We start from the raw sequence: 13,502 nt of genomic DNA, 5'->3' as shown, positions 1-13,502 counted from the left end.
CTCAGGTTGCTTTTCTCATAGTATTTTATTACAGCAACAGGAAAAAAACCTAAGACCTGCCCTACCTAAAACTTTTAGAACATTTCTCCAATAGAAACTAAGACAAGCCATTCATGGTACACACCTTTAACCCCAGCACTTGGGAAGGAGAGGCAGGTAGATCTTAGTGGGTTTGAGGCCAAGTTTGGTCTACATAGAGTTCCAGGCCAGTCGGGGTACATAGTGAGATCCTGTCTCAAAACGAACAAAAAGTACTAAGACGATACCTTCATGTTAACACCACCTAAGGTGCTTTTTGAACTGTCACTGGTTCTGAGGTTATTACAGTGGTGAATCTCATTCCCTTCCAAAATGGCTATGCTCCCAGGATATAGTTCAACACCAGCACCCTGAAATTCAAAACAGACAAAAATGTAAGTATATGCCATCATGCCTGTCATATCTCCCATTTTTTAAAAAAGGCAATCATACATGTTTATGTGTGTCCAGACACGTGTTTATGCTAACACAGGTGCTTACAGAATACAGAAGAAGGCATCAGGTCACTTGGAGTGGAGTTACACACAGTTATAAATTGCCTGAAGTTGGTTCTGCAGAGACTAAACTCAGCTCCTCTGTGAGACCAGTGCACACTCTTACTCACGAGACATCTCTAGCCCTTTGTCCTTCTCTTTCTAAGCTGAGTTATTCCAGTTTGTGGAAAGCTAAGAAACAGTCTTTTGGAGACTGGGGAAAAGCACTTGTAAGCGTGGGAACCTGAATCCAAACCTTAAGAACTGATGGCAAAGCCAAGCATGAAAGCCTGGTGCTTCTATGGCGATATGGGAGGCAGAGTTAACAGAAACTCTAGACTAGTGGTTCTCTAATGCAGCAAGCCTTTAACACAGTCCCTCAGGTGGTGATGATCGCCAACCATACAATTATTTTGTTGCTACTTCTTTTTTTTGGTTTGGTTTGGTTTTTTGGGTTTTTTTGTTTGTTTGTTTTTGTTTTTTCGAGACAGGGTTTCTCTGTGTAGCTCTGGCTGTCCTGGAACTCACTTTGTAGACCAGGCTGGCCTTGAACTCAGAGATCCGCAGGCCTCTGCCTCCCGAGTGCTGGGATTAAAGGCGTGCGCCACCATGCCTGGCTTTGTTGCTACTTCTTAACTGTAACTTTGCTACTGTTATGAATGGTAATGTAAATTATCTGATAAGCTCTAGACAATTACAGGTCACCTAACCTGCTGAGTGTAACAGCAGTGAACAGTACTCCCCAGAGCTCACGGTAGCAAGGGAGCATCAACGACTGAAAATGGATCTGTGCATATACTTGCACACAGAGCACACACAGCTCACAAATGTGTGCACACATGCATGCATACACACACAAATGAACACACTCAGTAACAACAACATCAACAACAAACAACAACAAGAACAGAACAATTTCAGGCTGGGCTTGATGGCTCACACCTTTAGTCCTGGAATTTGGGAGGCAGAGGAGGCAGATCTTTGTGAATTCGAAGCCAGCCTAGTCTACACAGCTAGTTCTAGGCTACCAAGAGCTATTACATAGGGAAACCTTGTCTCAAAAAAACAAAAAAATAAATAAATTAGACAATTTTAATTACAGACATCCTGTTTCAAACAAGGTAGAAAGTAAGAACTCACACCTAAGGTTGTCCCTGACTTCCACATGTGTTACATGAGATAAGTATACTTATACTGCCATGCCCAAACATGCACATAATTGTTATCTCTGGGGGATTTTTGTTATTGATATTGCATTGTTTGTTTTTCAAGACAGGGTTTCTCTGTGCAGCCCTGGCTGTTGTGGAACTCACTTTGTAGACTGGGCTGGCTTTGAACTCAGAGATCTAATGCCTCTGTCCCCAAATGCCAGAACTAAAGGTAGGAGCCATCCAGCCCAGCCTGAAATTGTTCTGTGCTGGGATTAAAGGCATGCACCACCACCAGCACCTGGCTGGTACCTTTTGTTTTTAAGTCAGGATGACTCCAAATTGTTACTTACAGTTATATAAAGCTACACTGTTATAGAAGGAAGTACCTGGGCACCAGTTATCTCACTGTTTGTGATCGTCAGTGAAGCCCCTGTGAGAACGCACACTCCTGTCCCTTCACACTTTAGCAAGCAGTTTTCAAGAGTCAGGTGACCAGACTCTACCACCACAATGCCATCAACTGTCCCTTGTTGTATCAAAGAAAGCTGCATTAATTTCACATTATCAGCTTTGGATACCACAAAACTGTCATGCGAAGGCTCAGAAGTAATCATAATTTCTTCTCTCTTTCCAACTCCTGATGCATAGAGAAAAACAAATTAGTAGTCTAAAATTTCCAAGTTCTTTAGTAACTCAATAATGTATTTGTTTATTTTCATCAAGACATATATGTAAATATTCACTATCAACTAATTGGCTATTTACATATAATGCAATCACGTATACGCCCATACGCATGTAGGTGTGAAGTTGTGCTCACCTGTGCATGTGGAAGCCAGAGGTAGAGATCAGGTACCTTCCTCCACTACTTCCTATGCCGTTTTTTAGAGAAGGCCTCGTGTTGTATGTGGAGTTCACTGTTTCAACTAGACTAACTGGCCAGTAAGTCCCAGGACTGTCACCACTTGCCTAGCTCTGGGTTACAGACGTGCCCACTGCCACTCCTAATCATATGGTACAGGGGACCTCACGCTCCTCATGTTGCACACACAGTAAACCCTCTATTCTCTGAGCCAACTCCTTACCCACACCTATAAAGTTATCTTTGGAGATTAAGTTGATGACTTGATGTTGGAACCTATGTTTATAATCAACCTAACTATACTTGCAGTATTTATTTTTTTAAAAAGTATTTATTTATTGTTATATGCAAGTACACTGTAACCGTCTTTGAACACACCAGAAGAGGGTATCAGATCTCACTATAGATGGTTGTGAGCCACCATGTGGTTGCTGGGATTTGAACTCAGGACCTTCAGAAGAGCAGCCAATGCTCTTAACCACTGAGCCATCTCTCCAGCCCCAGTATTTATTCAACAAACTCATTCCATTAGTTATTACCAGTAATAATAAGAAATAAAAATAACAATTACAGTTACAAAATCTTACTCTTAACCCAGGCTGTTCTAAAACTCACTATGTAGCCCAGGCTGGCTTTAAAGTCATGGTTCAGCCTCCTAGTGCTGGGATTACTGGCATGAGGCACCATACTCACCCAGCTTCTAAATCGCATATATTTTCATATAATCAACGGTTGTGTATAATAGGACAAAAAATGCACTGCATCTTAACTTGCTTTCCGATCTACAATCAGTTACCATAGCAATGACTCTGAGTAAAGGTAAAGGCACGCTCTGCCACGCTTGATGATCTCCGTCCTATCCCTAGGACTCACTGTGGCACGGGAGCGCAAACTCCCTAGAGCTGTCTTCTGACCTCTGAATTCACGCATGCATGCACACACGCGCGCACACACACACACACAAACGCCAGAGAATCTTAGAATAACCATACCAATAATTTGCTCTACTAAAGCAATTGTCCAAAATTTAACATCAAGAAGGCTACCATCTGTTTTAAAGTATTTATACAATCATTATTACCCAGATTGTTTGATAAGATACTGTTATAGTAAAGATTTGCTTGTAGAATGTAAGTTCACTATTCTTTTTCACCCCTACTGGACAATAGGAGTACTACATAAAAGCATAAAAAATATGAGTAGTGTTTGGGGCTATAGCACAGCAGTGGAGTGCTTGCCTAAGCAGGTGCTTTTGTTCAATCCCAAGCACCGCAAAAAGAAAAAAAAAAAAGAAATGATGACGAACCATTGGGCACAGTGTAGCTCTACCCCTCACCAAGCCTGTTCAGGGAAGGTCAAAAGCTTGAGACCAGCATGAGCACCATGGTCTTTAGTGGGAAAAGCACGCAGGGACTTTAAGATAGATAAGCTGTTCTTGCTTCTGATTGCTCAACTAAGTATGAACAATATGCTTCCAAGTACACAGTTTGGCTCATCTGTGTTGCTGTAAGAAAAATTGCAAAGGACTGCCCGCACGCTCACCCTTTATAGTGATGTCATCAGTCAACAAAGCGAGGTTGGAAGCTTGATATTCTCCCGGGAAAATGACTACTATATCTCCACTATAGCAGCTGTCCAAAGCCAGATTCAGGTCATCATGCTGCTGGAGAAGTGTGTCCGAAGACAAGTTCTTTACCTGAAAAGAAAAGAAAGCCGTGCACCTTAGCAGCGTGTCACCTGAGTACACTTCCTGGACTTGCCATTCTCTCCGGAAGACTTACTAAAGAGGATGCATTCATCTGCTGACCATTAGTCCTCTGTCAAGTGCTGGGTATGGATTATAGGCCAGAAGCCACTTTGAATATTACGTATTACCTTAAGTAGTGAAATTAAACGAACAGCTCAAGGTTGTGGAGGAGTGCCGGGTCAAGCCTTAAATATGAGGCAAATGACACTGGACACTGTACTCTTTCTTGCTGTCACCACCACCTCCTCTTCCCTTCTTCCTGATAGTCCCCTCCTCCCTGTTCTTCATCTTCATCATCAGCTTCTTCCTCTTCTTTCCCTTCTTCTTCTTTCTCCTTAAATCAAAGTTCCCCTAAGTAGTGCAGGTGATCCTGGAACTTGAAACCCTGTCTCATGTGTGCCACAATGCCCAGTTACACTTCGTTTTTTAACATTTATTTTAGTTAATTGAGTGTGTGTGGTGTGGTGTGGTGTGGTGTGGTGTGGTGTGGTGTGGTGTGGTGTGGTGTACACATGTGTGAAGGACAACTTATGGCCATTGTTTCTTTCTGTCTACCATGTGTGTTCTGGGGAGCAAACTCAGGTTTTCAGTCCCCTCACCTACTGAACCATTGTTAGTCCTGACTTTCTTTTTTTAGCTCAGAATTATAGAAATTCACACACTTTCATGTACTGAAGATTCTAAAGTTACAAACAAAAAGTACCAAAGATTTGCATTAGGGATACGGAGGGAACTTCATTATTTATCATAAAGCAATGATATTTATCAATTTATTTATTGAGCTAGTATCTCACTGTGCTGACCTGAAACTTCCTAGGCAGACTGAACTGGCCTTGAACTCATGGAGAACCTCCTGCTTTTGTTCCCTGGTGCTGGGATTAAAGGTATAGACCACCCTTGGTACACAGTCAAAGAGTGGTGTCCTGTGAGGAGAATTCTGAATGCTTATGAGAAAACTCCAAGAAAATAGGACAAGGCCAGGCAGTGGTGGCACACGCCTTTAATTCCAGCACTTGAGCAGCAGAGGCAGGCAGATTTCTGAGTTCTAGGCCAGCCTGGTCTACAGACTGAGTTCCAGGACAACCAGGGATATACAGAGAAACCCTGTCTCGAAAAACCGAAAACCAAAAAACAAAGGAAAAACAAAAAACAAAAAACAGGGCAAGAGTCTTTGTGATGTTTCTTAAAACCCATGGCGTTGTTTCAGGTATGCGCTTTTGTGACCTCCTCAGGTACGGAGGACAGGAGTGAGTTTACTTCGAATTAGTCACTATACTGCCTATTCTTTGTCTAGACGCGGCTATGGAAGCCCATGCTTCTGCCACATGCAGCCTGCCTCCGGTCCCTGGGATTATATACTTTACTCTCAGAGCATAAAGTGTCTGAGGCTGCAGTCCACCATGGCTAAGTAAACACTAAGACAGGAAGTCTTACTGCCCTGGAACTTGTCAAATAAGCTCGGCTAGGCTAGCTGGCCAGTAAACCTCAGGCGCCTGTCTCCATCTCCCCAGCACCGAGGTTATAAGCAAATGCCACCATTTTCACCTTAGTTTTTTTTGTTTTGTTTTGTTTTGTTTTGTTTTTCTTGGAACTCACTCGAGACCAGCCTGGTCTCAAACTCACAAAGATCCACCTACCTCTGCCTCCAAAGTTCAGGGATCAAAGGTGTGCTCTACCACCACCCAGTAATAATGATGTTTGTTTTGTTTAATTATTTCATGTATTTACATTCCAAATGTTGCCCCTCCTGTCAGTCCCTACCTCCCAGAGTTCTTCACTCCATCCCTTTGCCTCTGAGAGGATGATCCCCCCCCCCCCCCCGCCGCCCCATCCCTCTTCCCTGGGGCATCTACAGGATTAGGCACATCCTCTCCCACTGAGGCCAGACAAGGCAGTCCTCTGCTACATATGTGCTGGAAGCCTCAGACCAGCCTCTGTATGCTCTTTGGTTGGTGACCAAGACTTCCCTCAACCAAAGAATAGATACAGAAAATGTGGTTCATTTACACAATGGAATACTATTCAGCTATTTAAAAGGGAGAACATCATGAATTTTGCAGGCAAATGGATGGAACTATAAAATATCATCCTGAGTGAGCTAACCTAGACACAGAAGGACATGCATGGTATGTGCTCGCTGATAAGTGTATATCAGCCAAAAAGTACAGAATACCCATGATACAACCCACAGGCCCTAAGAAGTTTAAAAAGAAGGAAGGCCCAAGTGAGGATGCTTTGATCCCACTTAGAAGGTGGAACAAAATTAATCATGGGAGGCAGAGGGAGGGAGAACCTGAGTGGGATAAGGGAGAGAGAGGAGAAAAAAGGGGCAGGATCAGGTATGGAGGGAGACAGGAGAGAAGCTCAACTAATAGAAATATGCAGCTTCTAGGGGCAGGGGTTGGGGGAACCTCTAGAAAGTCCTAGAAATCTGGGATGTGAGAGACTTCCAGGACTCAATGGGGGTGATCTTAGCCAAAATGCCCAACAGTGGGGAGATGGAACCTGAAGAAACTGCCTCCAGTAGATAGACAGGGGCCCGCAGTGGAGGGATAGGGTCACCAACCCACCTTCAAAAATTTTGACCCAGAATTGTTCCTGTCTAAAGGAAATGCAGGGACAAAAATGGAGCAGAGACTGAAGGAAAGGCCATCTAGTGACCAGCCCAACTTGAGATCATCCCATTGGTGGGTACCAAACCCTGAAACTATTACTGATGCTATCCTGTGTTTACAGACAGGAGCCTAGCATGGCTGTCCTCTGAGAGGCTATACCAGCAGCTGACTGAGACAGATGCAGACACAGCCAACCACTGGACTGAAGACCCCTATGGAAGAGTTAGGACTGAAGGAACTGAAGGGGATGGCAATGCCATAGGAAGACCAACAGTGTCAACTAACCCAGACCCCTGGGAGCTCCCAGAGACTGAGCCACCAACCAAAGAGCATGCATGGGTAATGACAGTTTTAAAATGAAAATTTGCTTCTGTCTATAAGATAAGCAAACCATATGAGAAACACAAAAAAACCACATGCCCACTTTGGTGGCCTCATCTGTACCTCAGGATGCAGCTTTTTATTGTTTAACATGGGTTCTGTGGATAGAAACTCAGGTCCCAGTATTTTATTGACTAAGCCATATCTTCAGCCCTTCTACAGGACTCTGCAGAAAAGCAAGAAGTTATCTTCACCAACCAATGAACCAAGCAAGCAAGCAAGCAAGCAAACAAACAAACCTACTGAAAATACATTTCTTTTTTTTTTATTGTATCATTTTAAATTCATTTATTTTCTTCAAGTTTTTTCATACTGCCAATGTTTTTTTTTAATTTTTAATATTTTTTATTACGTATTTTCCTCAATTACATTTCCAATGCTATCCCAAAAGTCCCCGATACCCCCCCCCACTTCCCTACCCACCCATTCCCATTCTTTTGGCCCTGGCATTCCCCTGTATTGGGGCATATAAAGTTTGCAAGTCCAATGGGCCTCTCTTTCCAGTGATGGCCGACTAGGCCATCTTTCAATACATATGCAGCTAGTTCATCATGTTGTTGTTCCCCCTATAGGGTTGCAGATCCCTTTAACTCCTTGGGTACTTTCTCTAGCTTCTCCATTGGGAGCCCTGTGATCCATCCTATAGCTGACTGTGAGCATCCACTTCTGTGTTTGCTAGGCCCCGGCATAGTCTCACAAGAGACAGCTATATCTGGGTCCTTTCAGCAAAATCTTGCTAGTGTATGCAATGGTGTCAGCGTTTGGAAGCTGATTATGGGATGGATCCCTGGATATGGCAGTCTCTAGATGGTCCATCCTTTCATCACAGCTCCAAACTTTGTCTCTGTAACTCCTTCCATGGGTGTTTTGTTCCCAATTCTAAGAAGGGGCAAAGTGTCCACACTTTGGTCTTCATTCTTCTTGAGTTTCATGCGTTTAGCAAATTGTATCTTATATCTTGGGTATCCTAAGTTTTGGGCTAATATCCACTTATCAGTGAATACATATTGTGTGAGTTCCTTTGTGATTGTGTTACCTCACTCAAGATGATGCCCTCCAGGTCCATCCATTTGGCTAGGAATTTCATAAATTCTTTCTTTTTAATAGCTGAGTAGTACTCCATTGTGTAAATGTACCATAATTTCTGTATCCATTCCTCTGTTGAGGGGCATCTGGGTTCTTTCCAGCTTCTGGCTATTATAAATAGGGCTGCTATGAACATAGTGGAGCATGTGTCCTTCTTACCGGTTGGGACTTCTTCTGGATATATGCCCAGGAGAGGTATTGCGGGATCCTCCGGTAGTACTATGTCCAATTTTCTGAGGAACCGCCAGACTGATTTCCAGAGTGGTTGTACAAGCTTGCAATCCCACCAACAATGGAGGAGTGTTCCTCTTTCTCCACATCCTCGCCAGCATCTGCTGTCACCTGAATTTTTGATCTTAGCCATTCTGACTGGTGTGAGGTGGAATCTCAGGGTTGTTTTGATTTGCATTTCCCTGATGATTAAGGATGTTGAACATTTTTTCAGGTGCTTCTCTGCCATTCGGTATTCCTCAGGTGAGAATTCTTTGTTCAGTTCTGAGCCCCATTTTTTAATGGGGTTATTTGATTTTCTGGAGTCCACCTTCTTGAGTTCTTTATATATATTGGATCTGATTTAGGATAGGTAAAGATCCTTTCCCAATCTGTTGGTGGTTTTTTTGTCTTACATTTCTAATCTCAAAACTTACTACGAAGTCACACTGACCAAACAGTGTGGTATTGGGGTAAAGAAGACGTCATTAGTGGGATACAAACAACAGGCTAGAGGAAGAACACCCCGGTGGTGTTAACAGTCAATGGGATGTCAAGACAATTCAGGGCAGAAAGGTCTCTTTCACAAATGACGTTAGGACCCCACATTAAATACAAAATGAACTCAACATGGATTAGTGACTTCCCTTAAGAGCTTTGGGCTGGGAAATGGCTCAGCCAGTAAAATGCTTGCACATGTGCAGTTCCCCAGCCACCACGTTAAACAATGCCAAGTGCAGTGGTGTGCAGATACGTATCTGTAACATATGGCATTATGTTGAAATTATTATTATGAAACTATCTCTTCCCTTCTTAGAGACTGGTCACTTACGACCAGAATCCCACTGTGTCCTCAGCTTATCTTTAACCTGTCTTTTAAAAGAATACTGTAACAACCAAACTTACTTGTCTTGGATTTCAACTTTTACAACCTACACTAATGCAAAGCTGTAATCTTAAATTATGTACTCTTCCATGCCCCCGACTGAGAATAATGCATGTGTGTATATATGTGTTGTGGTCATTACTTGCTAAAAACAGCAAATATAGGCTGAAAGCAATCTTATAAAATAAATATCCCCCACAAATATGGAAGACAACTTACGGATATCACCTGATTGTGTTTGTTATCTGGACCAGCTAGGTCAGCTGAACTCAGTGGCTTCTGCCTGTAAATCCTGTTAAAGACCTCTGCAGCAACTCCCACTTCATGAAGACAGTCAGAAATGTAAGAGAGCAGGCAGGCGAGCATAGATTCAGACTCATATAACAGACACACAGAAAAAAATGGAAGACACAGGGAGACAGAAGTAGAGAACTCAAATCTGGTTTCACTTTAGGTTAGTTTACACCATGGGGAAGTGCTTTCTAATTTATTTTCCTAAATGCAACACTGACACATTATTGGCAACACTGAGTTTAGCACTAATGTATTCAAACCAAAGCAGTAACCCCCACACTGCAGTGACAAGAAGGTCCTGGAGCTCGCTGGTTATAAAATGAGCACAGCACTGACACATAATCCATATGAAGAACTTGAAACATGTGTCTTAGTTAGGGTTTTACTGCTGTGATATGACACCATGATCAAGGCAACTCTTAAGGACATATATGTTTATATGTTTAGAGGCTTATATGAACACATAGGCTTATATGTTCAGAGGTTCAGTCCATTATCATCAAAGTGGGAACATGGTAGCATCCAGGCAGGCATGGTGCAGGAGGAGCAGAGAGTTCTACATCTTCATCAGAAGGCTGCTAGCAGAAGACTGGCTTCTAGGGAGCTAGGATTAGGGTCTTAAAGCCCATGCCCACAGTGACACGCCTACTCCAACAAGGCCACACCTTCGAATAGTGCCACTCCCTGGATCAAGCATATACAAACCATCACACCATGCTAAATGAAAGACATTTGGAAGCAGACTCAGAAACTGCTATCCCTAAGAGATGGCAGAAGCAGTGGGCCCTGGGTTTTCTGACTGCAGCATCCATGTCCTTTGTATAGCTTATAGTGATCAATGTAATTACAGGGGCAGAAAGCCTAGAGAGTAATGAAGGTGGCATGCAGATCTGCTCCTGTGATCAAACCATAATATCTTGTCAAGCTCAAAGGCAATCTATAACCAAAAGTCTCAGTCAAGTGAAGTGGAAAGTTCTGGTTTCTTTGGAAAGTCAGTTATGTCAAATGATGTTTTGCTAAAGCAAACATGTGAAGGGGTGTTTCCCTGAAGCAGACATAGGTCAAAGGACACATGATATTAAGTATGAATATAAATATAACCCAACAGACAGTGGGCAACACTGGATGGTATTGGTGTGCCCTGCCATTCCTTGCTAGTCATCGTTTGTAATGACTTCATGGAAAGAAACACAACAAAAAACCTTCTAGTGGTGTTCTGGCCACTTCTTGCCACTTCTACGGACTTGGGCTGATTGGCGGAGTGAAGTGGACGTTTCTGGATATGTCAGCTGATAGACTTGTGTAGAGTTTTGTTAAGACAGACTCACATGGTGTTTTGTCTGACCCACGGGAGGGTATGTGATGTTTGAAGAGAGTATAAATATGACTCAATGGACAGTGTTGTCTGGCTTGCATAGCTAGGTTTGCAATGTTTCATTAGTCTTGAATCTTTGTCTTTGCTGATCTTCATTCCTTGAGGGAGGCATGGCAGAGAACTTCTCCTGGTATCTCTGCTGGTCCTAGTGGCTCCTGCTGACTTGTACGCCCATTCTGCAGAGGCCTGGCTGGTTTTGCTGGGTGGTGCCACCACTGCTGACTTGTGTTTGGTATCCTACTAACACTGCTAACTGGACTGCTGAGATCCTGACAACTGGGGATTGAAAACTCCCCAAGGAACTCCTTCTACACAGCATACAGCAGCATACAGCAGCGCCCGGGGCTTCTTCTGGGCCAGCTGCTGCTGCTGCTGATTCACATGAACTGAACTGCTGATGTCCTGACAATGCAGACTGGATTTGCTCCAAAGAACTATGTCCACACAGGCCCACTCCCCCTGTATCCTAATAACCTTTTCCCCACCACCTCTCGTAGGCAGTGGGCTAGAAGGGAGGTTAAGCCACGTAAGTGAAAACTCTAAGTATTCAGTCAGGTGCCAGTTGGGTGAGTGTCTCTTCACTGCTGCCTTCCTTCTATCTTGCCCCTCCACAGATTAGGAACAATTACTTACAAAATGAAAACAGGATTGCTTTGGATAAAGATCAAGTTTCTGTTGATAAAGGAAAATGGAGAAAATAAAACCAGAACAGATTTGTTTTGTGGTCTATCCTGGTCTGGAACTCTGTATGTAGACCAGGGTGGCCTTAAACTTGTGTAATCCCCTTGCCTCTGCCTCCTGAGTGTTGAGGCCACAGGCATGTGCCATTGTGTCTACATCAGAGGAGATTTAAAGACAAAAATTAGAAGTACAAATCAAAAATATAAGGAGAGAAAAAACAAGATCTATAATTTTTACAAAGATGTTTCCTAGGTGCTGATATAATAATTAATATAAAAGAGAAATTTACATCTTTCTGTTCTCAGAATAGCCACAGCTCCTGGTCCAAAGAAGCTCTCAAGCAGGCAGCAGCTGCCACCACGGATAACACAGTGGACTGCATGTTTCCAATCCATGTATCTACCAGTCTCCAAGCTAAGAGAATGCAGCCTCTCGCCAGCTTCCTAAGGAACAGGTTTTCACAGCCCTCACCACGGATGACCCAAAAAAGCTGTGTGCATGCGCAAAGTCACAACACGAATGTGCTAACCCTGGTGGGTGATCACATTTCATCAGCATTGACAAGACTGGAGAAATGTCTACACATGACACCACAGGTCACTTTACTGTGGCACAGTTCTGTACCCGAGAAGGCCACTTACAAATTGTTCAAAGTGTAAAAAAGGAACCCCTCATCTGAGGCCCCACAGAACATACAGCATCTCTACCTGATTGCTTATCGTGGTCAATATCACCATTCATTTATCTGCAGACTGGCAAGGTTGTTGAGAGCCAGACTGACCCAAGGATTTCTCAGAGGCCTGCTGGGATCTGAAGAAAGGACAAAGGATGAGACTGAACAAGACCAGTTGGGGCTGGGGCTGGGGCCTCAAAGGCACCAAGGTTCCTGCTCTTCCTCCTGAGGAGACAGGAATATCAGTCCCAAGGCCACTGTGCTCAGTCCACAAAGCTCCTGAGGCACCTGCGTTTCCTTTGTGTGACATTGCTTGATTAACCTCCTTCTGACTTTATCCTATTGTGACAGTTTCTGTTGACTTTGTCCCATTTCTACCTTGGGAAGAGTATATAAGATGCTATACTCTTTTTTTCCCCCCAATGTAGGCCACAATATAGTAATGAACCATACTAAGTGGTATATCCCACTGCAGAGTGTGGTCTTATTCATTCTACCAAATAACCTGCATTGGTTAAGGTGATTTAATAAAACCTTCCCCAAAAATATAGCTTCTGGTAGATGCTGTACTTTTTAATAAGCTTACTTGGAATAAGGCATAGCTTGTGCAAGACCTCCAGGTCCCAAACTTATCTGTCTCCTAACCTTCTGATCCTCTGGTCCCCTCTCTTAAGATCTGTCACTGAAGAACCATCTGGTCCAGCTTACAAGATAATTGATTTAATAAGTTTTGCAGCTAGAAACCTATGTGTGGTGACCAGAGGTACTGGCTTGGGAAGAATTGGTGGTCACATGTAGTCCATGTGAAAAATGCCAATGGCAATGGCTTTGCCACAGCTTTCCAACATTTTTGTTACCAGCATAAGAAAAAACCTAGAATTTTCTTCCCTGGGGAAAAGGACTCAACTGCACATTGCTAAGGAGTGAAAGAAGGTGGAAGCCAACAAGCAGAGGGTGAAATGTATGAGTTGGAAGGAATACATCTTTGATAAAGTAGTACAATCAATTGCCAGAAAATGAAAAAAAAAC

At 43.2% G+C, this 13,502-nt stretch overlaps 1 protein-coding gene and 1 non-coding gene across 2 annotated transcripts in view; both read right to left on the bottom strand.

The window, feature by feature from the left end:
- Positions 1 to 13,502, bottom strand: part of Shcbp1l (SHC binding and spindle associated 1 like) — a 31,350-nt gene that overhangs the window by 3,301 nt on the left and 14,547 nt on the right. Inside the window, exons 7-9 of the mRNA XM_021163377.2 lie at positions 4,068 to 4,221; positions 2,050 to 2,300; positions 267 to 389 (exon numbers count right to left, since the gene is read on the bottom strand). Of these exons, the coding sequence (XP_021019036.1) occupies positions 267 to 389; positions 2,050 to 2,300; positions 4,068 to 4,221 (528 nt within the window). The remainder of the gene's footprint in view (positions 1 to 266; positions 390 to 2,049; positions 2,301 to 4,067; positions 4,222 to 13,502) is intronic.
- LOC115032429 (small nucleolar RNA SNORA4) lies at positions 12,895 to 13,034 on the bottom strand. Its single transcript, XR_003838108.1, has one exon. It is a non-coding gene; the product is annotated as a small nucleolar RNA SNORA4 (small nucleolar RNA).

Source organism: Mus caroli, unplaced genomic scaffold, assembly GCF_978045245.1.
Source record: "Mus caroli unplaced genomic scaffold, Mus_caroli_1 scaffold_1, whole genome shotgun sequence".
NCBI lineage: Eukaryota > Metazoa > Chordata > Mammalia > Rodentia > Muridae > Mus > Mus caroli.
The sequence above is the reverse complement of the archived record's forward strand: the minus strand, read 5'-3'. Positions and strand labels throughout refer to the sequence as shown.